General features: G+C 39.6%; 4 protein-coding genes across 12 annotated transcripts; 2 read left to right on the forward strand and 2 right to left on the reverse strand.

Moving 5' to 3' along the window:
- Positions 1–826: 826 nt before the first annotated feature.
- prc1b (protein regulator of cytokinesis 1b) lies at positions 827–9,836 on the reverse strand. Of its 4 annotated transcripts, none has more exons than XM_080493527.1 (15): positions 9,705–9,827; positions 9,379–9,511; positions 7,626–7,748; positions 7,295–7,528; positions 6,548–6,718; positions 6,222–6,371; positions 5,948–6,095; positions 5,724–5,860; positions 5,016–5,111; positions 4,369–4,515; positions 4,176–4,286; positions 3,967–4,071; positions 3,432–3,611; positions 3,275–3,309; positions 827–1,500 (listed from the first exon to the last, which is right to left on the reverse strand). In XM_080493527.1, exons 1-15 carry the CDS (start codon positions 9,713–9,715, stop codon positions 1,452–1,454), a joined length of 1,830 nt encoding a protein of 609 aa, XP_080349653.1. In that variant the 5' UTR covers positions 9,716–9,827; the 3' UTR covers positions 827–1,451. The 4 variants fall into 4 exon arrangements, with proteins under 4 accessions (XP_080349653.1, XP_080349656.1, XP_080349654.1 ...); XM_080493530.1 differs by having other exon boundaries at positions 843–1,500; positions 3,509–3,611; XM_080493528.1 differs by lacking the exon at positions 3,275–3,309 and having other exon boundaries at positions 843–1,500; positions 9,705–9,836.
- A 671-nt stretch (positions 9,837–10,507) lies between these two features.
- On the reverse strand, positions 10,508–19,434 carry vps33b (VPS33B late endosome and lysosome associated). 2 transcript variants are annotated; one of them, XM_080491638.1, is made up of 24 exons: positions 19,351–19,434; positions 18,991–19,087; positions 17,954–18,034; positions 17,796–17,857; positions 17,654–17,703; positions 16,510–16,577; positions 16,379–16,424; positions 16,198–16,292; positions 15,743–15,847; positions 15,326–15,416; positions 15,163–15,240; positions 14,394–14,467; positions 14,218–14,304; positions 13,866–13,956; positions 13,714–13,788; positions 13,321–13,385; positions 13,181–13,235; positions 13,051–13,097; positions 12,344–12,476; positions 12,148–12,221; positions 11,911–12,012; positions 11,729–11,804; positions 11,494–11,613; positions 10,508–10,745 (listed from the first exon to the last, which is right to left on the reverse strand). In XM_080491638.1, exons 1-24 carry the CDS (start codon positions 19,413–19,415, stop codon positions 10,666–10,668), a joined length of 1,917 nt encoding a protein of 638 aa, XP_080347764.1. In that variant the 5' UTR covers positions 19,416–19,434; the 3' UTR covers positions 10,508–10,665. The 2 variants fall into 2 exon arrangements, with proteins under 2 accessions (XP_080347764.1, XP_080347765.1); XM_080491639.1 differs by having other exon boundaries at positions 17,654–17,725; positions 19,351–19,425.
- Positions 19,435–19,469: 35 nt separating this feature from the next.
- hddc3 (HD domain containing 3) lies at positions 19,470–22,797 on the forward strand. Of its 2 annotated transcripts, XR_013936368.1 has the most exons (5): positions 19,485–19,618; positions 20,371–20,426; positions 20,525–20,765; positions 21,854–22,309; positions 22,382–22,785. XR_013936368.1 is itself a non-coding variant. In XM_080488954.1 (4 exons), the coding sequence occupies exons 1-4, from the start codon at positions 19,507–19,509 to the stop codon at positions 21,982–21,984; spliced, it is 540 nt and encodes a 179-aa protein (XP_080345080.1). In that variant the 5' UTR covers positions 19,470–19,506; the 3' UTR covers positions 21,985–22,797. The 2 variants fall into 2 exon arrangements, 1 of the variants encoding a protein (XP_080345080.1); XM_080488954.1 differs by having other exon boundaries at positions 19,470–19,618; positions 21,854–22,797.
- Positions 22,798–23,831: 1,034 nt separating this feature from the next.
- LOC308106542 (uncharacterized protein) lies at positions 23,832–26,860 on the forward strand. Of its 4 annotated transcripts, none has more exons than XM_080458353.1 (3): positions 23,832–24,328; positions 24,422–24,929; positions 25,019–26,449. In XM_080458353.1, exons 1-3 carry the CDS (start codon positions 24,249–24,251, stop codon positions 25,532–25,534), a joined length of 1,104 nt encoding a protein of 367 aa, XP_080314479.1. In that variant the 5' UTR covers positions 23,832–24,248; the 3' UTR covers positions 25,535–26,449. The 4 variants fall into 4 exon arrangements, with proteins under 4 accessions (XP_080314479.1, XP_080314481.1, XP_080314482.1 ...); XM_080458355.1 differs by having other exon boundaries at positions 23,851–24,328; positions 24,422–24,893; positions 25,019–26,860; XM_080458356.1 differs by having other exon boundaries at positions 23,888–24,028; positions 24,422–24,893.
- The last annotated feature ends 198 nt before the right edge of the window (positions 26,861–27,058 follow it).

A 27,058-nucleotide genomic window follows, 5' to 3' on the forward strand; every position in this document is an offset into this window, starting at 1 on the left:
GGAATCTAAGAATGTGGGGCAATGTCATGTTCAGTGATGACTCAAGGTTCTGTCTGCGGAAGCTGGATGGCTGGATCAAAGTATGGACACGGCGTAGAGAACGCAATGCAGATTGCTGCACAGATCGTGCAACATCTTTCAATGGGCAATGGGGTTAGTGTGATGGTGTGGGGCGGTACCTCTCTCGCAGAGAAAACAGAACTTGCCATTAGTGAAGGCAATCTCAATGCAATCCAGTGGCAATCCATCTCCAGAATCTGGGAACTAACTCTTTCCTCCAGGAGGACAATGTTCACCCCCACAGAGCCAGGATCATCAGACTACCTCCAGAATTGGAAGGGTGGCAGGTCGGTCAAGACCTCAAACCAATTGAACACTTGTGGGATCAGCTTAGGCGTGTTGTACATCCCGGAGTGACCAACAACTTCAACAAACCCTGGTTAAAGAATGGGATACCATCCCACAGCAAAATGTTTTTATGTTGGTGACCAGCATGAGGAGGTGCCAAGCTGAAGTCTTTAACAGTGTAAAATGAATGAAGTGGAAAAAATAGCCAATATGTGTTTCTTTCCCTCTTATTGCTGTGGGAAAGTGCAATCATCTAATCCGCCAAGCAACTCGAGAGTAAATACCAACAGGAGAATATTGCAGGGGATTTTGGCACATTTTTCGGCGCACTACCCACACGTTTAGCCGTGTTGCTCATTTCACGAAAGCACGATCCTTACAAGTGATAAATTGTTGTAAAGGTGACTTTCCAATTATATATAATACAAAATCAATTAGTATTACTAAAGGGGAGAAATAATTGACCAAAATAACGTTTCCAAACATTTTTTTTTGAGAAGTTTATATTGAACTATAATGCAGCACCAATGTGACATTTCAACAAACGTGTGTGGATGGAACAACAAATAACTATATAAAAACATTCATCTATACATATATTCAGAAAAAAGAAAATCACAAGGAGGCATGAGTCTAGATTATACACCACTATGTGCTGCAATATAGATAAACATATTATAAAAAGTGCAAAACATTTGTTGCATTTGGCTTGGAACCCCAGCTTGCATAACTTAAGAAAGATCAAACTTTCTAGTGTTCCTTCTTTTTAAAAACAGGATCAAGCCCATACACACAATATCCACGACATCTGAATAACTGGTAGGTTAGAGAGCCAAAGTAGTGCTGCTTTAATTTATGACACAAACACAGTGCTCTCTCTTTTACAGCAACATGCTCAACGAGGGTAGTGACACGTTAAAATCCAACAACAGACTCCTCGCCTCTCGCTGAAATAACACTTGATACATTAATGCCTTCATTTACATATAATAGCAAATAGCAGGGGACAGTAGTGACACGCTTTGAAGGAGACCTCAATTTCATTGGTGGGACGACCACGCTTTTGAGATGATGCAAGGGTCAAAGGTTGTTGGTGGTGGAGTTCAGGATGTTGTGCTGGATCTTGGCGTCAGAAGCCTTTGACAGGTCTCGCTGTGGAGGAAGAAGAGCAGACTGGAAGCTGAGAGGATCTGAAAAAATATATGCCTGTGCTTTGAAACTTTTTTTTTTTTTTTAAGTAATATTTCTTGATCATTAGAAAGAACACAGAAGGCTATTAGTGTAAGTTAGAGAGACAACAATGAGAAAATCAAACAAACGTGTAGAAATCTGGTTATATCAGCTTCTGAGCAGTGGAAAGCGAAAGAGAACGTGGAGGGCAAGCTTGTGTTGGCCGATCAGCTCCAAGATTGACTCCCAAAATGTGGCACACTGCACAAAGTCTTCATGCCCTCGCAAAACGTCTATTAAAAACCTTCTGTGTTGTAGATTATTATTGCTTCATAAAGTGAGACAAAGAAAGAGCAAAACCAAATAACTGGAAGTTGAACTGAGATCAAGTAGAACATCACATCCATTAATGGAATCAATTGAGGAAATCACTGCTCACTCGTATTGTCATATTTAAATTACTGCACAGAGATTTGGGGTAGTACTTACAGATATACACTACACTCACTGTTCTATACTGCAAATAACAAAGGGCCATAAAGATCGTCCACAACACTTTAACAATGATTGAGGCAGAAGTCCAAGCATGAAGCAGTTCAATCAGCAGTACAAACTAACAGTATTCATCAGATAAAGAGAAGTAAAAGGGTGGAACATGCAGTAAGTGCGCTGAAAATTCTGTTCATTTGCTTTGATTCCTTTTTTGCTCTGTGGTTATCTAAGTTTACATGCGATTTAAAAAAAAATAAAAAAATAAATAAATACAAATTGTAGGATGTAAGCAGACCTACAGGTTTTACTGCGCTTATGGTTCCTTCTACTCCTTTTCGGGAAGGTTAAGCTTTCATTGTTTTACTTTTATGTTGAAAATGAAAATAAAACATTCAACTGCAGTGAATGTGTAATCATATTATTCAAGCAGAGGTGCCACTGTGATTACTCAATCTTACTCAATTACAAGTGAAACAACTGCTGTTGAAATATATCGAATAAAATTACTTTTTCCAAAACAAAAAAACTATATCATTATAAACTACAAATTATCAAACAGCATTAACTTGCATTTGATTCAGATATCTGTATAAAATATCTACCTTCAAAGCAAATTTGTGAGATGAATGATAAAGTATAATGAGTGACACCGGATATTCGTTTTGTAAAATGCAGGAATTTTTTTATGTGAAGAACAGAAACTTATTGGCATCAGCAATGCAGATCAAACCGTTTAAATAGTTTTTGAACTCAGACATGAGTTTAGAGGCATCATGCAGGCAACATGGTGCAAGTTGTACTTACCTTGGAGTAAAATTTAAAAATTTAAAAATAAAAAAATAAATAAACAACTCAGGAAAGTGCAAGTACACTAAAATACTATTTGCTTACTGTTATGCGAGTGTAATTCTATACTTCTACCCGTGTTATTACTAGAATACCTATTTGTCAGTACTTTTGTTCGGGGACGAAGGCTGATTTTAAAATGCTCTCATTTGTGAAGCACTGCGTGGTCATAGCAAAAAACAACAACAAAACAAACAATGTAATCATGTGTTTTCAGAGATGCAGCTCAATGTCAAAACATCACAGAACCTCCTACTTAAAGTGAGTTTCTTGCGAGATCTACGTCAAGAGCCACATTTAAATAATAGCCATAAGGTTCCCTGCATGTTTTTTTGTCTTTGATTAGAGGCATGCAGTCACTTCATTATTAGAAAGAAGAATTAGTCAGAATTGCAAGATTTTAGGATTGAAAACAGACCTTGACTGAACAGATTCAGTGGTGACCAAGTCCCTCTAAAACATAAATTTGCATCATTAGCATCTGCAGACAAAGCTCCACAAAATGCCTCAATGCTTTACAGCGTGAAAAAAATAAATAAATTGAATAAGAGATTAGAGACAAAAGGTTAAATTACCACAAACTGTGAATATGTGCTGGCAACAGAAGCCACGCTGAAGTTACGCTGTGGACTAGCGGAGGTCAGCAACGCACCACTTAGAGGCGATCCCTTCATCTGGGCTTCGTTCTCCTTGTTGCAGTCCCGCCATCGCGGGTGGGGCGGTCTACCGCCGCCCGGCGTACGCACCCCTGGGACCTGGATGGACGCACAGCAGGACGGAATTGTATCAGGAAAAAATAAAGAGTCAAGAAGTAAATACTGAAAGCAAATAAAGTGAGCCAAATTTTATGTAGATGGTTGCAGCCATTACCTCATATGGGGACAATCACATGCTGGGTATTTAAAATGCAGGTGCCATAATAGAGACACAGTCCTTCATCTAGAAACTTTCTTTATTCCAGATTTGCTTGGACAACACAAATTTGTTCAATTCTACCAATGTACCTCAAATACCGGTGGTTCTCTTCAAGCAAGGCTTGTTACAATGTTTTATTCAAGCTTTTTGAAGCTTGTGTAACTTCCACTTTATTCTCTTCAAAAGTAGACCAACCTTATTTGCTGAAAGTGGAGGGCGGGGCAGGGGCGAACGACACAAAGTCCCTGAGCGCATCGTGCTGTTAGAGGTGCCACTAGAAATGCTGGAAGTCACATTGAACTGAGAGAGAAAGAGGAAGGTTAGTGCCATACGGACAGCGTTTTACATTCAAGCAAGAATTCACACCACAGCCATCGGAGTGAAGCACAAATTGAGTTCACCACCTTTCGCGATTTGTTCGGCGTGTTGGCGCCGAGGAACCGCCGCTTGGTTGGCGTTCGTACAGTTGTTCCGTACAGCATGTCCTCCTCGGTCTGTTTGTTCTTCTTGAGGTGCTGTTTGGAGTGTGTACAGAGAAAGTGTGACCGAGTGTCTCGGCAAACAGGCAAAGCTTATAATACCAGTTAACACGCTCACCCTTTCTTGTTTCTCCCTTTCTTTCTCACTCCGGTGCAGCTCCCACTGCTCCTCCACGTACTGCAGGAACTTCATATCGTTCACCAGAAATTCTCGACCATGCTCCTTTTCCCACATGTCTATTTGATCTTTTAATTTGCTCTCAAGCTAAAAAAAAAAAAAAAAAAGAATTTCATATTAGAGGTTGGATTAAGTGGATTTCTTTTTTTTTTTTTTATTTTGAATGAACTTTTTGTTACCGACCAAGAAAAGTCAGTGTAGTTGTCTAGTTATTTCAACAGCAGTCACCTACATTGCTGTGGTCATTAACTCCATCATGAAAATAGAAACTAAAAATCTAACTATTGCATACAAGTATATAAAAAAATTCTCAATATTTCTTGAATTTCTTCCATTGTGGTATCTCAATATTTTAAGTAACATTTTAAAGCAATAACTCCTCATCACGTTGTAATATAGCACAATGACAAAGACTGTCTTTGTGGAATGAGAAAAACTTAAAAAACTATTTTTTGATATGTGGTCATTGTTAAATATTGGGGGAGCAAATACTAAACCACGATGAATTTCATGATTGTGTTAACAGTTCATGCGCCTGAAAGTTACAGTTCCACGTCGGAGCTCATGGTGTCGCCCTCATGTCTCACCTTTGGAAGACTCTTATGCAGCTCCGACCGCTGTTTCTCCTCTTTGAGAAGATTCCCCCCTCGGTTAGTGAACCTCGCTGGATCTGTTGCTTTTTTCTGAAAATGAAAATGAAGATTAAAGCAACTGCAGCCTTAGTTTTCATGAAACACAATGAGATCCGGTTACCATGAAAAAAAAAATAAATGAAGAGCTCAGATTCTCTCACTGTAGCAGGCAGCATTTCAACCTGTTAATATCAACATGGCTTCTAGAAGGCTTACGGTAGTGTCGTGGTAAGAAATCTCCTGTTCAATTCCTAGCTTTGGATATTTCTGTGTAGAGTATTTAGTATTTATGCTCTTCCTGTGCTTGAGTGGAGTTTCTGGTGGGTAGTCCAGTTTCCTTCCGGATCACAAAGACACGTGTTTTAAGTTATCTGGTGGATAAAATGTCCCTGCTTGGTCAAGCTCAGCTGCATTAAAGAGCCTCTTTCTGAACATTGCTAGTGACTCAGTAATATTTGTACATTCCTGCTGCCAATTAACCCATTATGTCTTCCTGCATAGAAGAGGAAGCTGGACAAGACTGCGGGGGGGAGAGACGTGAGACAGACCGCTTGAGCCGGAGCCGTGTGAGTCATGGGTTTGGAAAATCGATGGATGGATGGGGACTTTGAAGAAAGGTCAATTTTTTTCCTAATGGTGGTTTTCTTGGTTAAATAAACTCACCTCCAGCTCTTTAAAGAGTCTCCAGCTCTCCTCCCATCTGTGAACACCATCATAAAGCTCTTTGTGATCTTCAAAATGCTGATTCAAGCGCAGGATCTCGGCATCATGCAGACTTAACAGTTCCTCAGTGAAGTCCTCTGAAACAGTCAATAAGTCTCAGAATCACATTTTTGAGTTTTTTGACTGATTAAGAGACAACTTTAGTGTAAAACGCAAAAACCAACCGCTGAAATAAGGTGCAAATGCCTCCCGCTGGTCAATGCTCAGGAAGCACTTTTCCCACATCACAGCGATTTCGGAGCGGATGGCTTCTGTGACGTTGCGAATGTTTTGTAGTTTGAGTTCCTCCAGACGGTGAACTTCTGATTGTAACTAAGGACGAGAAAAAGTGGTAACCGAACTGCAAACTGGCCACCAGGGCAGTGAAATCGTCACTGAACAGGAGAATCAGAAAGAATAGAATGGATGAACGGATAAATGTCAGGTGAGTCTTCTCACCGCTTGCAAGTTCCTCTTCTTGGATGTGACCATGTGTACATTGAAGGCCTGTCGCTCCTCCTGTGGGACCTGCAGGCGATCCCACAGCAGCTGGAGCTTCTCTCTCTGAGTCTCACATGCCGCCTCGTTCTCGGCTTTGCGCTCCTCCAGCTGTAGGAACAACACTGCTGGTTAGTAAATCAGCAGTTTGGTTTTGAATTAAAACTTTAGACTGGATAAAAATCTCACGTGGACCAGAGCCATGGTTACAACCTGCCAACACCTTCTGATGATTTCCCCTAACAGCAATAAACTACACGCTACAAAGCTGAATCTGTTTGCCTTGCCTGACAGAGAAGCAGTTTGAGTGCTGTGATGTTCTCCCTGGAAAGGCAAAAGCTGTCCTCGTCCTCACAGACGACATCCTTCTCAAAGCTCGTGTCAGGGACGTGGTCCAGCTGCTCCATGTGCAGGATGATCTGCTCTTTCAGATCTTTGAACTCAACGAGTCGCTTCTCCTGTGAACAATTAAGCGCAACAAGACGAATTTGAGCGTCGATGACAACAAACGCCCGAGGGTCTGTTGCAGGCTGGGGAAACTTGACGGTCATGTAATCATTTCATCGTTATTTTTGTTGAATGACAAAAATAAAGCCATAAAAGTTGAAGGACTTTTTGTATTGCATCCATTATTACTACTCCACAAAGGAAAATACCAAAATGAGACTCGTATCAAACCGTGACAGAGACACAAAATCTTATAAGGCGTAATCTAAGAACCAGTCATACTAGCAGAGCAGACAATAAGTAGTCAGTAAAATCATGAGGTTTTTCGAAATCCCATGTTTCAGCATCAAATGCACACAACACTTCAGTTTTTCATTTGTTAAAGAATTTGAAAAGCACTTATCATTTTCCTTCCACTTTACAATTATGTGACACGTTGTGTTGGTCCAGCATATAAAATCCCAATAAAATACATTCATATTTGTGGTTGTCATGCCACAAAATGTGGAAAGGTTCACATCGTATGTATACTTTTGCAAGACAATGTAACATAGTGGTGCTGCAGTCATAACAAATGAACCGCCAACCTTCTCTGCGTTCTGGTTGGAGATGTGCCCTTGGAAGTCTTGTAGCTGTTCCAGCGAGGGGACACAGTCGGGAATAATGCCGTACGGCAGGGAGCACAGGATGTCGGCTAGCTCGCGGTCCTGCTCCAGCAGATCCTTCAGCTGCTGCATCCGTTGGGTCCTCTCCGTCGTCAGGGCTTCTACCTGCGTGCGGATGTTCTTCTCCCTCTGCAACATGCTAATTCCCGCCTCCTCCTAAAACCGCAGATGAGCACAGATTGATTCGTCTTGTTTTTTTCCACTACATTCTCAGATAAAATCAGTAACCGAGGATTGGAAATGATGCTGCCACCTGAAAAACAGGGAGCTGAAGTTCCAAGCAAAGCTTCTCCATTTCTGCAGCGCAGGTCTGAATGCTGCAGAGGAGCTTCTTTTTTAAGGTGTCCTCTTCTTGGATCATCATTTCTAGTAAGTTCTGTTGGTGTGATGAAGAACAACAATAAATGAAACCAATTTTAAACAGTCTGTAATATCGACATTCAAGTAAAGTCTCAAGTAATTTCTTTTCATTCCACTAGACTGTACTTTAATGAAGGTGCAGAGAACAAGAATGTTGCTTTAAAATAATGTGTGTTAGCAGCTGCACCTAAACACGGAATAAAAAAAGTGACAAAGAAGTACAAGAATATTCAAAGTGTCACAGCGGGTTATTTAAAATATATCGAAATAGACAACGTTGTGCAGTGCGTAACAGAATAAGGTAATAATTAGTGAAGATCAGCTGAAATGTGCAGCATAAGCCAAACAATAAAGTTCTCAAAAGCTAAATACCAGAACAGGCAACACCAGTTATGGTAATTAATGACCAGATTTTACACAGGAGTTAGAGCAAGTGTTGTTTTAACACGAGGACTTTGAAAACGTTCCAGTGGCCTAGTTTCACTGATAACTACCATTGTGTTTTCCAAACACTCCCACCCACCTTTCTCTCTCGTATACACGGCCATAACCCATACACACGTCACACCTCTCATTGAGTCTCGATGTGTTTGTTAAACTGAAAAAGCATCAGGTGCAGAGTGGTATAAAGGAGCATGACAGGAATAGACGCAAGGTCATTTGTCATTGCCCATATCCCAGAGCATGAACCCACAAAAATGAGACAGAAAACCCCCCAAACATAAACATATACAGAATGCATATTATAGAAAAATAACTCAGGTGTGACTGAAAATAACAAAATAGCAAAACAAAACAACCACCAACAAAAGTAAAAGCTGCCAAAACAAGCCCTGCGTTAACACATATCTACATAAAATAACCAATGTGATCCATTAATTTAACATGAAGACTTACAAAGAAAAGGGTTTTCCAACATGCAGAACCTAAATCTATCTGATAATAAAGCTGATCAATATTTAAGCTAGTACTTGTGCAAAACAAACATATATTCCATATAATACCAGAATACACAAAATACACAATGTTTTTTATTAGCAGGAAATATTCTGTCGAAGATTAATAAACTGGATCACAGAAAATACATTTCTGCACAACATTAAAAGTATTAGCCCCGATTTATTAAAAATGTGATAATCAAATCAAAACTTCCAAAAATCCATGAAGATCTCGAGTGAGCACAATACCAAACATTCGCAAGATGCTTATTTGGAGGGATAGATCTCAATTACATCTGCAGGTTTAGTGTCTGTGGATTACATAACCAAGCAGGGTCAACACACCCAGCTCCTCTCTTGTCTTGACTGAAGCAGACACTGGCCTGCCTCAGTCACCTTCTTATGAGGCACATAATCAGATTGCTGGTCACAACTCTAAGGCTGAGTATCTGAGCACTCAAGTGAAAGAGGTTTTAATTAAAACAGATGGTATAAAATAAAATCAATTAGAGCATAGTGTTGAGTTGAATCTGATGTTCTATTGATGGCCTGGCACTACATCCTCTGATCCACCTGCCTCAGCCCTTGTTGGGACACAAACCGGGTCTGTTCCAGGAATCCACTCAGTCACATTGAATGGATGACAATTTCGCACCCTTACAAGTTTAAACACAACAATATAGCCATGCACAGTGTGGTATCTCTGACCTTAATATGGTTTTTGACAACATTGGTTCTCTGCAGTCTCTGGTCCTCTGGTATGCCGATCTCCTCCCAAATGTCCTTCAGGCGGCACAAGGCTTTATTTAAGCACGACACGGCCTCTCCCGCGAGCACCTCACTACGGGCAACATTGCAAATCATGTTATAAGTCTTTTCAATAACCGAGTGATTAACATTATTACTCAACGCGAAGTAATATCCAACCTTACTGGACTAACCGTTGCTAAGCTAACACTTAGCAACCACTGATCTAATAACAGTTTACGTATGAAGAAAGCTACCCTCACTACGAAAAAAGCGTCTGACATTACCTTTTCCTCATGGTTAAAATCCACACTCGGTTACCACGCCGGTAGGTAGTTCGATATAACAAAATCTTGTGAAAAAGGGAAGCAGAAATCTCCCCCTCTCCGTCTGCCCGTTCTCGCTCGGTATGGTCCGTTTGCAAACCGTTCAAAATACGCGTACTGCGGCGTCCCGCTTCCTGATTGGTTCCTTCTGCAGACGCGCGTGTTTAAATACACCGGGAAGACCCGTATTCGACTTATTCAGTGGGACACTTTGAGACACCGCCCATCGCTACACAGTTTGTGAATAAAACGAACAGACCAGTTGGGTAGACGTGGGTTTCGTGACGTAAACCTTCAACAATGTGGCTGTTGTTTATTTATTGACTCATTAACAGTAGAAGAAACCGATAGAGATGTTTTAAATAGCAACACGAGATTATAAGTTTATACCAAATTCATAAATTTTATGATTTCAGACATGTTAGGAAAAAAATTAAACATGTAGATTTTGAAAAATGTGTGCATAAAAAGTGTATTTGTTCAGTTTAAACAGATGCATATTATTATTAGATATATCATAGATAGATAGATAGATAGATAGATAGATAGATAGATAGATAGATAGATAGATAGATAGATAGATAGATAGATAGATAGATAGATAGATATACTGTAATGGCGTCTTGTGGCGCTCTAAGCCCCGAAAGAAGATAAGAAAATGATGGGAGATGTGGTGCAGCATTGGTGTGACTTGTGTGGGTGTGTGTGTGTGTGTGTGTACAAGTGAGGTATATTTGTCTGAATACAACGCAAGAGACAAACTTGTAGATTAAAAAAACATTTATTCACTTTATACATCTATACAATTATTTTGCTGTCACAAACAGGCCAGAAGCAAATATTTCTCTGAATGTAATGCCAGCATTGGAGCAAATGAAGCAGGAATGTATCAGGTTTCCGTCGGACGATGTGCTTACAGGATTCATGAAGTGTTGCCTAGTAAAGATTCCAGAAGTCTTGAGTTGTTTGTAATGGCAGTTGTTACCACAATGAACTTATAACCTGAAACAAGAAAATAGAAAACATTTATTAAATATTGATTTCTCCCTATTTCAAGTCATTTTTTTTTCATTAACAATGACTGTATATGCCTTATAGGAACATGAGCACATATATTTAATTGGCCTGCAATTCTGAAAAGTTATTATATCAGTTTCCATGCAGTGGCAATACATGTTGAAATAATAAATCATTAATATTCACTTTTTGACAAAACAAAAAGGGGAGGGGGGTATATCTAGTTTCAGATTAACGCGCATAATTAAAGCGTGAAATGTGAATTCTTTGTAAGGAAATGTTTTGTCATGAATGTTATTTATGTAGTAATTATGAAGAACAGCAACAAAAATGGTTTCAAAATTATTTGAATAGTTGTTTCAAAATAAGACTTCAAAAGTCTTTGAGTGTTTGTCAAGGCCTACAATGCCTTCTTTTGTCTGAACCAACAGCATGAAGCCAAAAAACATTAATTTATATTTATTGGGATGAATTTGAATGTTGCTACTGCTCAAATATTTAGGCATTGGAAAAGCACTTTAAAGGAATCTAATTGAAGGTAGGAGCAGTGTAAGAACACAACACATAACAGATCATCTAACAAAGTATCTGGCAGAAGTAATGCGAATAAAGCTTGAACAATATTCAGAAGCCGCCACCGTATTAATTATATTTACAGTCAGCAAAACTAAAGCTAAACCCAATGAAGCAGCAACGATTACAGCAAGAAGAAATAATCTGTCACAGTTTTTACCTTTCTCTTTGCCGAGGAAACGGAGCGCAGAAATCTCAGAGAAGGTGCATCCTCCGAGGAACATGACCAAAACGATGCGCTGAGCATCGTTCTTTGTCTTTGAGTCAGCAACATTGTTGCCTGATAACAAATGGTACAATAGTTCAAAAACAATGCATAAGGGGATCACGAGGAGTAGTAATAAGAGTGGCACGTCTCGCTCAAATCATAACTGTGAAAATCTTGATGCCCTAACCTGTAATGGCAAATTCATGTCCATTTAGCAGCCGAGTGACTTCTTCAAGCCCTGTCCAACCGTTTCGCTCCAACACCTAAGAAAAGCACATGAAGATACAATAGGAGTTTCATTGTTTTCCTTAAAGAGAGTAGAACCTGAGTCTGATCTAGTGAGATAAATAAATGCTGATGGCGGTGTACCTGCTCAATCAGCTTGCAGCTCAGAGGGACGTAGGCGCCACTGAAGATGTAGGCCATGTCTCGTGGGACACGGAGGTCATATTCTTCATCTGACTTTGGCACCTTCACACAAAGAAGAGTGCACTCGGTAACAATAATGATTTGCCCGAGATTAAAGGCAAATGTAACCATGCAGAGATATTTTAAACATTAAAAAGGCACTTCTGAAGAGTTTTAATGTTGGTGATGACCATTTACCAGGTTTAGCTTTCGGCTCAAGGCTCTGAAGTTGCTTTTCTTTGCCAGAGAAGAAAAGGCATCAGTCAGCTTCCCTGGAAACAAAGAAATTATCAATGGATCAAGGAAAGCCAAATCAAAAAATCCAAAACAATTCCACCCTCAAACATTTGTTAGGGCATTTTGCTGCTTCTTCCTGAGGTGATTGTTAGTTTACCTGCCGTTTTGTCGTTGACCAGTTTCCCAACTTTGCTCTCCATCACTGTGAGCGTCTCGCCCGGCTGCTGCTCAACCAGCAGCCCTATCTGTTTCAGGTTGTGAAATGTGAGCAGCTGATCGACTCCATAGCTCTGTTTCGCCATAAAAATGTAAAAAGCATTAGATCGGAGGCTGTTCATCAAGAGAGGAACATGCAAACATGTTTCAGGCTTTCAACAAGGATCAAGTCCATGGCAAAATGATGTATTATTTGTTTTTCCAAACTGAAAAGAAACACTGAACATGGTCTATATCAATATGCTCTTGTGTAACTTTGAGAGTCAGTCTCTATATATTGTTGGAAAGAGAGGAAAACAATGCAGCTTTTCTTGTTCTCAGAAATGAAGCTATTCCTGTTTTCTTACCCATATGGTAAATAAATAACAGCACTGAGTTTGTCACTTTCTCCACTAGTGGTTAGAACCATTAATACAAAATAGCACATTTCACCGTGGGAAACACTTTATAAAAAATAAAATTCAACTTTATAAAAAGCACATAAAATAAGAGGTGTTGCCGTTTTCATTTTACACATCTAGTCATAGAATTATATTTATGTCTCCTAAAAATAACTGGTAATGGTATCATTGGAAAGTCTTTGAGAAAATTCTTTGTGAAATACACACAGCTGCTATGAAATTAAATAAAACAACTTCCTCTGCTCACCTGAAGGTATTGAGCTTTTAATGACCGGTAGTCCTTTGGCAGTAATCCTGTGAGAAAATCAAGTCAAGCAGATGCTCAAACAACATGAGAGTGATTGAATTTGCATTAAAAACAATAGATAAGGACCCACCGTTTTCTGTGATAGACAGAAGACAAAGCAGCCTCAGGCCTTCTATCATGGAGACCTAGAAAAAAATAAAACAGACGCTTCATGTGAGGATGCTTTTGTTTCGGGACTTCTGGAGAGTGGAGCTGTTTAAATGAACCCACCTGTCTGTTGATGTGCTCTTCTATGTAAGAAATACATTCACGGATGTCAAATCCTTCAAGTAAAGCTGGAGAACACAAGAAAGGAAACTCTGCACAATAAATCATATTCCATTCACATATCGGATCATGTAGGAATAAAAGGTTGAAAAGAGAGGACCTTATGTATATGTGCCCCAAGAAACCATTTAGCAAAGTTGCCAAAGTAAGAATGTTACACATTTTTTAGTAAATCAGCAAAACATAAATTAATTCTTGTATGTTTTGAGTGTTTTTTATGCATTTTTTGGTTCTCTATTGAATTCTCTTTTTTTTTTCTCTAAGCAATGATGATAAATATTATTCAGATTTATAATCTGAAAGTTGAACCTGATGGACAGATTGTAGATTTCTTACAGTGCTCCGTCTTCAACAGCTCCTGAAAGTCCTGCTTCGTTTTCTTCTGCATGATAGACTCACTGGCACCGATGTCTGGAAGCGAAAACGTGCTGTTAAGCCAACAAAAGTCATTGGAGGTCTGATTTACAGTTTTGGTCAGGAAGACTCACGAAGGCTGAGAAGTCGATGTTCCTGCTTTAACCCTTTCAGCTCCTCCGACACAAACGTCTTCATCTGCTGTATATCCATCCCGCGGCGTTTCTGTAGAAACAATGGAATAAAAAGACACGAAAGTTTGAATGTTTCAAGACGGGCTTTCTTTTCATTTTCCCACAATGGGAAAACTTGACATATAATTCACAAAAATGTTCTTTTTCATCATGTAAAAGAACATATGCACACATACACATGCATTTAGAAATAACAAATATATAAACAAGTATGAGAGAGAGAGCGAGAGAGAGGACCATTAAACGATGTATGTAACTTTGGTTATAGAGACGGTCACGGACATGAACTCACATCATATGCAGTCTGAAGAGTCCTGGCTTTCTGACTGAGAAAGCCAAAGACGTTGGAGAAATGTTCGTTCCTGATTTCATTGAAGACCTACGAGACACAGGACAGTTCATACAGATGTCTGTCTCAAGATGTCAGGTGACAGGCAGCAGTCGGCTCGGCTCTGAAGTCGGTCCCACCTTGTCCTGCGAGTTCAGCATGACTTTCACACTTTTGTTTGAGGTGGTGACGTCGGGGGTGAACTCCACACATCCTGCAGAGCAGACGCCGTGATGAGACGACACATCAACACAGAACAGGCCCCAACAGGATCGTGTTTGAAAATGACTGCGGACATGCGGTGTGACAACACTGCGTATAACTGATCCAATACTTATCAATGGCCCGTAGAGTCAAGACTGATATTCTTAAAAATATCCTACAGTGCATGGACGAAACGCAGGAATCATATTTCACACAAGAATGTGAAGAAGCGCATGTTCCAGAAACAGTGACTCACAACAAACAACATTGTTTTGAAACTCTGATTATCCTGAGTTGTAGTGTCTTTGAAGGCGTTTTATTTATAGCTTCAATCGTGCCATTTTTGTATTTTGTTCCCAAATATAAAGTTTATTTTTAATTTGCAGTGACTAGTAAAGTAACTCCAGTACTTATTAAAGAAGTAACTAGCAACTGTAACCTCAATATACAATAGTTTAGTCAAAGACACCGTCAAAGTAATGCCTGTTTGGACAATCTTTTTTTTAAGATGTAAAATTCATTCATCCAGGTGCTGGATGTTTTCATTTAGACATTAGTTGCTGTTTATTTCATTCTACCTCTTGAATGTTTTCAGATTGATAAATTCATTTTGGGATTTCCTCAACATCATTTTCGAATCTGAAAAATGTTGAGGTTATGGCAGCTCGGCACGGAGAAGGACGGCACACTTCAGGGGACACCCACCGCATTTAATTCGAAATATATCATCCACGAGTCCTTCGTAGACAACTTGCGAGCATAGAGGAGTGACGAAGTCAACATCTGCAAAGACAGCAACAACATCGGTACAAGAAACAAGGACAGCACAGTGTGTGACCCACCGAGAGGAGAACACGGGGCTCCTCACCTCTGTCGATAAGAAAAACATTTCCTATCTCGGCTTGGCGAGGTTTTTGTTCACCGTCTTCCAACAGCTCCTTCAATGACTGGTACGCCATCTGTTTTCAGCCAGAATGAGTTTGTGCTTGTCATTCATTTTGTCCATCAAATGTAGCCTCATACAAGCTTTAGAAAAACCGTCTGCTACTATCTGTATGATCGTAGTTTATCTCAGCTGTTAAATTGCTGCTTCTTCTCACTGTCATTCCTTCCTAAACTAGTTTTTTCTTCAACAGACTTTTAAACCTAGATAACGGAGGATCTTCCTTCTACAAATTGATTAACACAAGTTGAACTTAATGGTATAGTCGTTGGAACGACCCACACAGTGCTCAGCTTTGACAGGGCGCAAATCCCCAGCGGTCAGGCAGAACTAAGCACTTGCCTTAGAACAGCGTCCGATCCCATAGACATTTGAAAACGGGCCGTAAAGGGAGTGAAGGAGGTGCAGAACGCTGCCAGCTGTGCTCACCCAGCGCTGGTCTCCTGCCTGTATAATCACAACATCTGTTAATTAATACATCTGTTCACCATTCGGCAACCAAATGATACATTTGTGGTTCATCACCATGGGAAAATTATCTCACATGTTTCAAAGGTTATTCATCAGCAGTGGTGGCAAAAGCACTGAATCATCTTCATAACGGTTAACACAAATAACCAGCCAGTTTGAAAAATTAGAGATGGCGAAAGAACAAATGTAGAGAGTAAAAGTAAAAAATTTAATACAGACACCTCAAAAATCTACGAACTATGTAAACTGAGTAAAAATACTTTGTTCTTGCCTTCTCTGCTAATTCTAGCCAATTAGTTTTAGAGTATAGCCAAGCTCATATTTACCAGAAAGTTGTCTCGAAAGAATTCTGGCAGCTCCATACTGACGATATCATCGTCAAGTGGAAGGAGGTAGAAAGCCCATTCATCTGTGGTCACATCTGTGAGAAACCAAAACCATCTTTTAATGTTCACTTTTACTTTCACTGGTGCTAAAAACAAAATGGCTGAAAGTGGTGAAACTCACCCCCAAAGATCCCCTGCTCCTCCAATACAGCCTCACATGCGTAGAACTGAACGACACAGAAAGAGATGGTCAGTGGGGTAAATAGGGAGAATTGAGCAGCGCGTCAATACAAACAGCAAAGCGGGAAATACCTTCTGAGGGGTAAAAATGATCTTGTATCTTCTAAACTTCCCTACAGCCTTGTCGGCATTGACAACATCTGGAAGCAGCGGGAAAAACATCATAAAATAACTTTTTTACAAAACAGCACTGAAAGAACCAAAGACAGGCATGTTGGGTTGGGGATTATAGAAAGTATTTAATAAACGATTAACATAACCATAAGAACACAACTAGTAATGCACACAGATTCAAACAGTCACAGAAAAATAACTAACATCTTAAAAATGGAGTGACATTTGAAGAATTTCTATCTACACAAGATGCAGAAAATTCTGTTTGGGATTTTTATTTTTAGCAAGCTTTGTTGCAAAAGTTTATTTAGTGGTGCGCGGGAATCTATCAACAACTAGTCCAGAGGGCATCAGGCAGATGAACCTGTTACACCAGTTCTTCAATCATTTCGCTGTCAAAGGGAAAATGTTAAAATTTAGATACTATTTACTATTTCTGATTCACTTTTAAACATATCAAGTTATCTGGAGCATTTTTATACCAGATCAAACCAAACTGAATGACACATGGTTTATTTTCCCCCCAACGACAAGATTAAGACCATGTGAAAGAGTTCATGAACAAATCAATGAACAGTGATTTGATCTCATGCACTAATATTGTATTGGAAATACAACAAATAAAAAATAGAAAATAAGACATGTTACTATTTAAGGGAAATCATTGTCACAAATTGTGTTCACAGTCACAATGATATTCCTTGTGTTTTTAAACATTAACAACTGAATAATAATCATATTCAGTGAAATATCGTTGTTAGAGGCACTAATTTGAAACATACAAGTATAGTTTTGATTGTTTCTTTGTATATACAGTTGTTTTGCATTAGAATCAGTAAAGAATCAAAGATTCTTTCACATGAAATGTCCCAAATTACTGAAGCTTTTAAAATTCTACCAATTATGTAAACGTTTGACTCCTATAAAAACGGACTTTTATTTTATTTGTTTACTTTGTTAATTTTACTATCAGATGTTTATCTTTGTTTTATCACTGCAAGAGATTCAGATTAAATTCTTCTCACAAGCCTGGTTACATTCCTGGGTGACTAGAAATTTACTGTAAAGGGTAAGTGAATGTGAGAGTAGTTTTTGGACTTGCCACATATCCACTTTACTGTCTGTATTCTCGGTCGAATCAGAAAGCAGAGCCTATCGAAAGAGAAGCGACACACTGTCAAACAAATACACTCGACGGTGCTCATATGTAAACTGATGTGGCATTATCAGTGTGCAAAACTCACTGATCTGAAGTGCTGACGATAGGTTTGTGTTCCAATTTGTAAAGTTTGTCGACATCATGTTGCTGCAAAAGAGAACACGAAAGAAACATTTTCTTAAAATATATTTGCATGTAGCTTGTTTTTTTGACAGGAAGAGTTGGGATGGTCAGATGGTTCACCTTTAGAGTTGACACGTTAGCAATACGATCGAGTGGGCTCATCAGGTCTGCCTCGATGAAGAGGTCTTTCTTCCCCGGTAGCTGTGTAACGGGAGAGTTGAAAGAGAGTGAAGACGGAGAAGAGCAAAAAAACACACACACACACACACACACACACACACACACACACACACACACACACACACACACACACACACACACACACACACACACACACACACACACACACACACACACACACACACACACGCAAATACAAGAAAATGCAATTTCTACTGAGTGACACTCTGTGTCCAAGAACATGTAATATCTAATCATGATAAAACATATATTTATGCTTTAGTCTGCCTCTCAGGGCAGCCCCAGTTCTTCACTCTTTCAATTTCTTTGATACGCTGCTCAAACCCCATTCAATACTAACTGAGGGTAAACATTTTATATAAAGACTTCTGAAACATTGTTTTAACTCAGAAATGGCCTTTTCATGAAAGAACCTCTATAGGAGTCAAATTGTGCCTTTTTTTGGGACCAAATACTCTTTTATCAACAGTCACTTTTCTCTGCTGACATGATCAATTGTGAAACAACTGGTTGCTGTTCACAGATCTGTAAATGACCTTTTACTTTACAAAATATTAACCCTTTTGACACAGTTTGTGTCACTGTAATCTCTATCTATCACTATGTGGATGGCTTATAGCTCCTTTTCATACCTTTATGCATTTCTGATCGATTTGTATCAGCTTGGGCTCGTTCAAGTCATTTCGTTTCACTTTGCAATTAAATGTCACCTGTTTGTAGTCATCTTTACCTTTATGTGTATATTTAGTTTCTCTGCAGTTGGTTTCTGACTAATGTCATTAGTCCTAGGTCCTAGGATAGTAGTAGGATGAGTGCGAAAATAAGGTATATAATCACATCATAAACATTGAACACTGGCATATGTGTATGAGTCGCATGACAGTCGTGTTAGTGTGTGGTGTGCCACCCAGCAGAGCCTCGCTGATCAGGGTCACATCACGGATGCGTGTTCCCACCTGTTCCAGCAGGTAGATGAGTTGATCTCTGACGAGAATCTTCAGCAGGGAGAAGTCAGGGAGCTCCGGGGAGTCCCTCCGGGCGCTGTAAGCCATGCTGGAGCGGAACCAACACAAGAGAGCAACCGGTTATTCACAACAAATACAGAAACACATTTACTTAAAGCCACAGGCAACAGAAAGACACAGAAGAGACGAAAATCTCTACACTTGTTAATCTACGAGCGAAAGTAGCTTTGAAGCTAAAGCGCATCTGTCACATCAGATCAGTTGACAAAATGAACGTCGATAAGGCACACTGGCGTGAGATAATATCCAAAGGACGCACTCAATATTTAACAGCAAATGCGAAAAACATACCTAATAAAACAGGGTGAAACAGACGTGTATATGTGGTTAGCATCTGCCTCCTTCCGTAGCCACATAAGCGGAAACAACGTTGTCGCAAGCGGTTTCCGCCCGGACCGCTCGGAGACGGACCGCTGTGCACCAGTAAGAAGACACCTGTCTGAAAGCATGACTTCTGACGCCATCGTTCTGTTAGAAACAACCAATTTCGCTGCGGAAAAACATCGAAACCAGCGACGAAAAGACCCAGAAGAAACGCCGTATATCAACCACCCCATCGGTAAGAAACGAGTCTTTTCACCTTATAATGATGCGATCTAATGTGGCCCACAAATCTGTCAACTCACTGTATGTAAGATCACTGCTGATGTCTACAGACAGAAAGCTTGACATTTCTTTAAGTAAAATGGTTGTTGTACATATAAAGTTGTTTCTCTTGTATTTCGAGATTGGAACAAAAGTAGAGATTCTTAACTCAGACACTTCCTTTTTATTGTCGATGATATTGGACTTGAGCCTCCTTGGTTACTCAACAGTCACAAGCATTAAAGAACCACAGCAAAGTAGTAACAAATACATATGACCGTCCAGATATTACAAACGGAAAAATAATGGCAATAATGCAAACAATCAGGGGTGCAACATATCAGGTGGTGATACAAACATTTCAGTCTTTCTCTTTCGAAATTCATCAAAATTAGTTAATCACTTTTTTTTTTTCATTCATACTTTAAATGATGTAAATGAATGCATGGTAAGTGTACATTTCCAATACATTGTGCAGCCCTGCACACAAATATCTCAGTTACACTATTACACAGATGGAAATGTTATTTATGGCTCACCAGAAGCAATGATGTGATCATTAAATAGAGAGTGGCCACATAATGACACAAAACACCCACACTGACAGCAAATCCAAAGAAAGCTCTCCTATTGGTGTTTTTGACTTGTTCCGAAGCTTAACAAAGTCAGATCTTTTGTTGACTTTGCTCTCTCTGATACTCAAAGCTCTGTGTGATTCTTTTTCAGGAGTAGCAAGAATCCTTAGCCATGAGGGAGGAATCACTGACATTGAGGTTTTGCAAGTATGTTATCAGCTACCATCAGTGAGTTGCTGTCATGGACTTGTCTTCTGGGGTCACTCAACATGTTTGTTGTCTCTGTGTGCCCCTTTCTTGTGCAGGCTGCTTTGCTCCATGACACAGTGGAGGACACGGACACCACTCATGCAGAGCTTGAAGCCAAATTTGGGCCAGTCGTTGCCCGGATAGTTCAGGAAGTGACAGACGAAAAAACTCTGGCAAAGCAAGATAGGAAGCGTCTGCAGGTGGAACATGCGCCTCACTGCAGCCACCAAGCCAAACTCGTCAAACTGGCTGATAAGCTTTACAACTTGAGGGACCTGAACCGCAGCACACCTGCTGGTCAGTATCGTCACTGCTCTTCTACTATTTGCTGGGTCATTTTAGGGTCATAGTCGCCACACTATAATAAAGAACATTTAATTGTATTGACTTGCCGGCCATAGTGTGTTGCAGTTGCCTTCTACAAAGATGTCACAACTTTCTTTGTAATTCTTTTATAAAAATAGCTCAAAACTATATGTGCACACAGTGGTTACATTTTTAATTGACATCGGACAAAATTCACTCCTATTTCAAATTGTAGTTATTGTGACGACTAAGACTCAGTTGGTAGAGTGGGTCATCCCTCAATCAGAATGTCAAAGGTGACTTAATTGGTACCCATAGGTAGATTTTTGTGCAGCAGGAGAGGGAACCTGGGAGTATATACAGATACATTAAAAATGCCGGACAGTAAAAATCATGCAGGTTTGATCCTCTATCTGTCCATATGTCAAAGTGTCCTTGAACAAAACACTGAACCACAAGCTGCTCCCATTGAATAGATTGAGCACCTTGCATGGCAGCTGCCTCCACTGTTATGTGACTAACAATGCAAAGCTCTTTGGGGGCTGGAAAAAGCGCTATATGAGTAAACTCCATTGACCATTTGTTTAGCTTTTTCAGTCTTTTGAGTGGATGTTTTGGCAGTATATGAACAAGTATTACAGTGCATCTTGAGAGCAAAACTGAAATAATAATACATTTTATGTATTGGCGCCTTTCACATACCCAAGGTCACTTTACATTCCATGATAAGATTACAGTTAAAAGCAAGTAAAAACATATTAGTCAAAAGAAAACAAAAACATAGATTTTAGAAGAGTAGGTTTGTCTAAAAAGATAAGTTTTTAGGTGAGTTTTGAAAGAGTCCAGGGATTGAATGTTTCTTATGTTGGCTTCGAGAGAGAAATGGCAAAATGAGCACTTGTCCAAGTTAATTACCTGTAATTACTTCACAGATCTTTGAGAAGGCGATGCTCCAATCAAATCGGTTTGAAAACTGCTGTTCTTGAATGTGAACCCACAATAATTCTCTATGAACATCTGCTTGTGAAATATAAATAATATAAGAAATATTTTCTAATAGTTTAATGGGTGTTTTTCAGGTTGGACAGCTGAGCGGGTGCAGGAGTATTTTGTCTGGGCCTCTCAGGTGGTGAAAGGTCTTAAAGGAACAAACGCCGTTCTGGAGGAGAAGCTGGAGGAGCTGTTCAAACAGAGAAGAGTCCACCTCTGATCACATGGACCCAAAACACTGTGGAGAAGAGATTTCCTACTTGACGAATGAACAGCTTTGTCACACACTACTCACAAAAAGTTCCCAGAAAGGCATAGAAGTGGACGTCCCTTTGGCCACGTCCTAAACTGATGACTGCTTTGTTGTGAACTCTTCCTGTGGAACATGTGGAATGGTACAGTGACAAGCCCATGCCACCAGAATAACCTCAGTAACCCAATCCAAGTTGTGTCCCTGCATAAACACGCCTAATTTCATATTCATGGACGACAAAGCTCCGGCTCTTTGAGGTGGCATCATTCAGAAAAGGCTGCTGTAAACAGGGGTACCTCAAATGGAGTGTCCTGCACTTTGTCCAGACCTGAATCCATGAGAAAATCCTCTGAGATCAACCGAGTGACTGTGTAGAGGCTCTTAACTCTGTACCCCAGAACCTCAATGACCTGACAGCCGCCCTTCAAGGAGAGAGGGATGCCGTGCTTCAACAGACAATAAGTTGACTTGTGAACAGCATGAGATATCAAGATTTCTTTTTAATGTGGAATACCCACCACCGATTTTGAGTTTTTTTAAGTGCTCTTCTTTAATAATATTTCACTGGAGCATGGACTTTGTACACTTTTTATAAATTTCAGCCGAAAGCCAAATATTCATAACTTTTTGTGAGTAGTGTATGTCCTCTATTAAAGTACATCACATTTAGTATAAATCTACACATTTTCCATTGTTTTATATACAGCAATAAGTTTTGGGGAAATGTGTGAAATAATGTGAACAAAAATAAATGCTTCAAAGCCAAAGTATCAAATGTTGAATCTAAGAATTCATTGGAATTCAATATTTACCCAATCTGACAACTAATGCCAGCAACAAACTGGATAGATGAAAAGTAAGTCTAAAAAACAAAAAACTAATTGTTCATAACAGAAGCTAAAGCAAGGAGCACCGGTCAAAACTCTCAGGTGTTCTATTAATACCTCCTTTGTAAATAGTGTTTGTATTCTATTTTGATCTACTTTGTAATTTTAAGAGGGAAATTCTTAATATAATTAATAGATATTGTTATTAGTCCATACTTAAGATTGATTCTAGTAGTATAGATTATTAACATTCTATTAATTATTTATTCTATAATTATTTAATCCAGTAATAATAATTTTAAAATCAGCTTCACAAAGATGAGTGATTTACAATATATAGAATAAAATAGAAACATTTTTAAATACACAAAACCCCTGTTCAAGAACTTTGAAAAGGAGCTGATAGCTTTGTTGCTACAAACAGGTAAACAAAAGGTAAGGTGCTTTTGGGAAAAGATCTGACAAGAGGAACTTTTAGGAATTGTATTTTTACGTATCATGACCCCAAACATTGTGATATGATGCTTGAGATCGGCAGGGATATGAATCACATCAGGACACACAAGTGTCACTGACACCCAATACTCTTAAACCAACTGAAAGTTTGCCATGTGGTTTTACCTTGAAATGTGTGTGTGTTGAACTCCTCATACAAGTCCAAGAGACCTCAAATTTGGTTTGTATACGCAACAGGCCTTCCTGATGAAAACGGCATCAAAATCTTCTGCAAAAGTCAAAGGGCTCAGCAGAGTCCAGCCCTGATGAATTCCATAGACCGTCACAGTCACAGTGATGGCGCCACCTGGTGGATGGACGGGAATTGCCACCTAACCCATGATTCCATATTTGAACTTCATGACAATATATACTCAAAGGGTTTTAAACATTAAAAGAAAACAGCTGTTGGAACAGTTTAATTATTATTCAAATTTTTTAGACAATTGTTCCGACCGTAGACATGTCTATGGTTCCGACGAGCAGTGGCGCTTCCCATTTTCGGTCCGTCACCATAACGAGTTCAACTTCCGTTTCAGTGGAGCAGCGACGTGCTAATTTTTATTAAATTGGGGAAAACGGCATTTTTTTATTCAGATCCATGTAGTCGATCGGGCAGCTATGCCTTGTCGCGATGTCTCCACCGATTCAGGCCCGGTCCGGAGCCGTTCCAGTCTGAAATCAGACGGGTGAGCTGTTAGCAGGTTGCTAACGGTGTGTTAAATCTGCCAGCCAGCTGTCAGTGAAATCTGTGGTTTACAGTTTATGTAAAGTTAATTAAAATACCTTGGGATATAGATGGGTCAAAATGGAACAAGTTATAAATTAAGAAGAAAGCCCGAGCAACAACATTAGCATTAGATTGAAAAGTTACTTTTAAACTCTGCAGCCTCACTAAAGAGAGAGGAAATGGAGCTGGAGGGTTTGAGTGCTTTAGAGCCACGACTGAAATGTCCTCTCAACCGCGTCTCTGAAGACCTGGAAGAGAGGTATCACAGCTTGAGCAAGTTTGATGTGACTCTACTTTATGGTTACTCGTGCCGCAATACTGATTTGTCCACTGTTTCTGTGTCCCTTGATAGACAGAGGCAGACTGTAGAGCCAGAAATAATGGCTGGGAGCAGCGAGGACTCTGTGGAAAGCACATGGGACGCAGAGAGCAAGGAAGACAGTGAGAATGAAGAGGAGGTGGATGATGAAGAAGTTGAAAGAAGACTCTGGAAGATGGATCAGCAAGTTTTGGAAAGGACGAACAAGATTGAGGTTATGGGGGTGGAAGAGGAGGGGAAGCCAGAAGACCAGTGGGAGACCGAGCAAGGATATGAAGAATACACGGACAGCGAAAATGAAGTTGAACTGCAACTCAAACCCTCTTTCATCCACACTTATGAAGTCAAACAACCTCAGACACTCTTAAAGTCAGACCCTAATTGTTCGGACAATTTATGTAGCCTTTTACCCCCGATCAAGTTGTTACTCAGACAGATTTCAAAGCCTGAACGTATGGTTAAAAACATTCACAGCTCTGATGGCGATATGGGCCGCTCTGAGTGGGTGAGTGGTGTGGCTGTGGAGAAAATGGCTAATCAGGTGGCTGTAATTCTATCATTTCTGTCATTGAATTTTGATTGTTCTTTTATACAATCACACTAAAGGCCTTTCTTTATGCTCTGATGTAGGAAATCAAGAGGCAAGGTGCAGTGAAATGTCCACAAGCCACGGAGAGAGAGATGGAGGCTGTAAAGGTGAAGCAGGGGGTGAACTTTGCGCCTGGACCTGTCAACTTGGTTGATCAAATCAGCAACCTCACAGAGTGTGGCAAATGCTTTCCAGAGAGGCAGAATATTTCTGAAGAGAGGATGGGGAAAGGTTCGCCACTCTGTGAGAAACTGCGTGAGAAAATAGTGGAACAATTCAAGAAAAACGTTCCTCAGCGGAAAATTGCCAAAAACTTGGGAATTGCATTGTCAACGGTGCATAACATCATTAAAAGATTCAGAGAATCCGGACAAATTTCTGTACGCAAAGGACAAGGCCGAAAACCGATATTGACTGGCTGTGATATTCAGGCCCTCAGGCAGCACTGCATGGAAAACAAACTGGATTCTGTTGTGGAGATCACTGCCTGGGCTCAGAAACACTTTGGGAAAACGCTGTCGGTGAACACAATTCGTCGCTGCATCCACAAGTGCTAGTTCATTAATTGAACAAACCAATGTTTAGGTAAAGAACTGCGGCTGTCTTTCTGGGACAAAGGTCATTCTACATGAAAATGAATGAAAAAGTGTCTTATTCCAGTTTGTGATTAGAACACACTTTAAAAAAGCATCATCTATCATGGTATGCGGGTTTATTAGGTGTGCATGCAATGAGTGATTTGGACATTTCCAATTGATTTCAATGTTGATTAATTTTTACAGGTTTTGCAGCAGCATGTGCCTTTATGCTGGTTACACCTTTTGCAGGAAGGACTTGGCCTTTAGAAAAAAAACATACATACCGATATTACAACTAGGGGTACATGCAATCCTGAGCAGCAGCAGTGCTTGAGTAGACTGCATTTAGAAGACCATAGTGGGAGGTTAGAGAGGTCCTCTCACAAAACCAGTGCAGGTTTGTAAGTTCTTTCATTTAGAACATGAAAACAAGGTAGTACTTAACCACTCCACAGCAATGTGCAACCAAAATCATCTCAGGCATTTGGATGTTAGCCTGCTGATGCTCCTTGTACTACCCACATGGAGGCCAACTTTATATTGGTTTTTTCTAGCAATCTTCGTTTCCCCCAGTTTAGGAAGATACTTTTTTTTTAATATGGTAATCACTATATATACACCATTTTCATGTACATCACATTTTATTGGTATGTCTGTTATTTCATATTTCATTTATGTTCTGTTCATGTTATTCCTTTACACCTTATATATTATTATCTATCAATATTTTACTGTTACAGCACTGGAATTTCGAGACTTGCATTAAAAAAAGTCTTTGTTATATTTACATAAATTTGGTTTTGATTGAAAATTTTGTTTACTCGACAGATGCCAGAACAAATTCCAACGGCAGTTTTGATAAACACTGAGTTTGAATAAAGCCACAATTTAAGCTTTCATAAACCACGTGGACATATTTGATTTTGACTGTGAAATCCTGGAATAAGTCAGCTCTATTATCTTGAGAAAGGTCAAGTGCCGTTGTTTTCACAGTGTTGGGAATGGAATAGAACACAAGATTGCTAATGTAAATCTGGAACCCAACCTAATGGAAGAGTTTCCTCAAAGAAGTTTCACATCTACTTTTATAGACAGTTGAATAACACTCACAATGGATATTTTATGAAAGAAATTTTTTTTTTCAAGCAAAGTAAATGATTTACAGCTGGTGTTGGGGTTCTGAAAAACAAATGTATTATTCATTAATGAATTCATTGAACGGATTTGAGGTCCAGTCATCAAGACAGGTCAGTTGATGACGACCTCCAACAACAATTCATAGAATAAAATGAACAGTCTATGTGTATATTTATGACTGTCACTCTGTATAATCATGAAATGTTTGCCCTCAACCTCTGCTATGCCATCTGTCAAGAAGAGGTGTTGCCACTACATTTCAGTGGAGGACAAGCAAGTTAATTATCTAAGAAAAGTTTGTAGAGCTTGCATGTTCTTCCTGTGCATGCATGGGTTTTCCTTTGGATTTCCCCATGATTTTTCAAC

Source organism: Lipophrys pholis (assembly GCF_963383615.2).
Source record: "Lipophrys pholis genome assembly, chromosome: 2".
Lineage (NCBI taxonomy): Eukaryota > Metazoa > Chordata > Actinopteri > Blenniiformes > Blenniidae > Lipophrys > Lipophrys pholis.

What these genes read in the sequence shown, in the direction of transcription:
- LOC308106542 (XM_080458353.1), top strand. Translation starts at nt 24,249, where the DNA reads ATGGAGCTGGAGGGTTTGAGTGCTTTAGAGCCACGACTGAAATGTCCT. An exon ending in TCTGAAGACCTGGAAGAGAG is followed by an intron (nt 24,329 to 24,421) that starts GTATCACAGCTT and finishes GTCCCTTGATAG; the next exon opens with ACAGAGGCAGACTGTAGAGC. An exon ending in TGGAGAAAATGGCTAATCAG is followed by an intron (nt 24,930 to 25,018) that starts GTGGCTGTAATT and finishes GCTCTGATGTAG; the next exon opens with GAAATCAAGAGGCAAGGTGC.
- prc1b (XM_080493527.1), bottom strand. An exon ending in CCAACCAGAACGCAGAGAAG is followed by an intron (nt 6,719 to 7,294) that starts GTTGGCGGTTCA and finishes AATTGTTCACAG; the next exon opens with GAGAAGCGACTCGTTGAGTT. An exon ending in AGAAGAGGAACTTGCAAGCG is followed by an intron (nt 6,096 to 6,221) that starts GTGAGAAGACTC and finishes TCTCGTCCTTAG; the next exon opens with TTACAATCAGAAGTTCACCG.
- vps33b (XM_080491638.1), bottom strand. Translation starts at nt 19,415, where the DNA reads ATGTGGCTACGGAAGGAGGCAGATGCTAACCACATATACACGTCTGTT. An exon ending in ATCGTCAGCACTTCAGATCA is followed by an intron (nt 17,704 to 17,795) that starts GTGAGTTTTGCA and finishes CTCTTTCGATAG; the next exon opens with GCTCTGCTTTCTGATTCGAC. An exon ending in AAGAGCACATCAACAGACAG is followed by an intron (nt 13,236 to 13,320) that starts GTGGGTTCATTT and finishes ATTTTTTTCTAG; the next exon opens with GTCTCCATGATAGAAGGCCT.
- hddc3 (XM_080488954.1), top strand. Translation starts at nt 19,507, where the DNA reads ATGACTTCTGACGCCATCGTTCTGTTAGAAACAACCAATTTCGCTGCG. An exon ending in GTATATCAACCACCCCATCG is followed by an intron (nt 19,619 to 20,370) that starts GTAAGAAACGAG and finishes ATTCTTTTTCAG; the next exon opens with GAGTAGCAAGAATCCTTAGC. An exon ending in CTGACATTGAGGTTTTGCAA is followed by an intron (nt 20,427 to 20,524) that starts GTATGTTATCAG and finishes TTTCTTGTGCAG; the next exon opens with GCTGCTTTGCTCCATGACAC.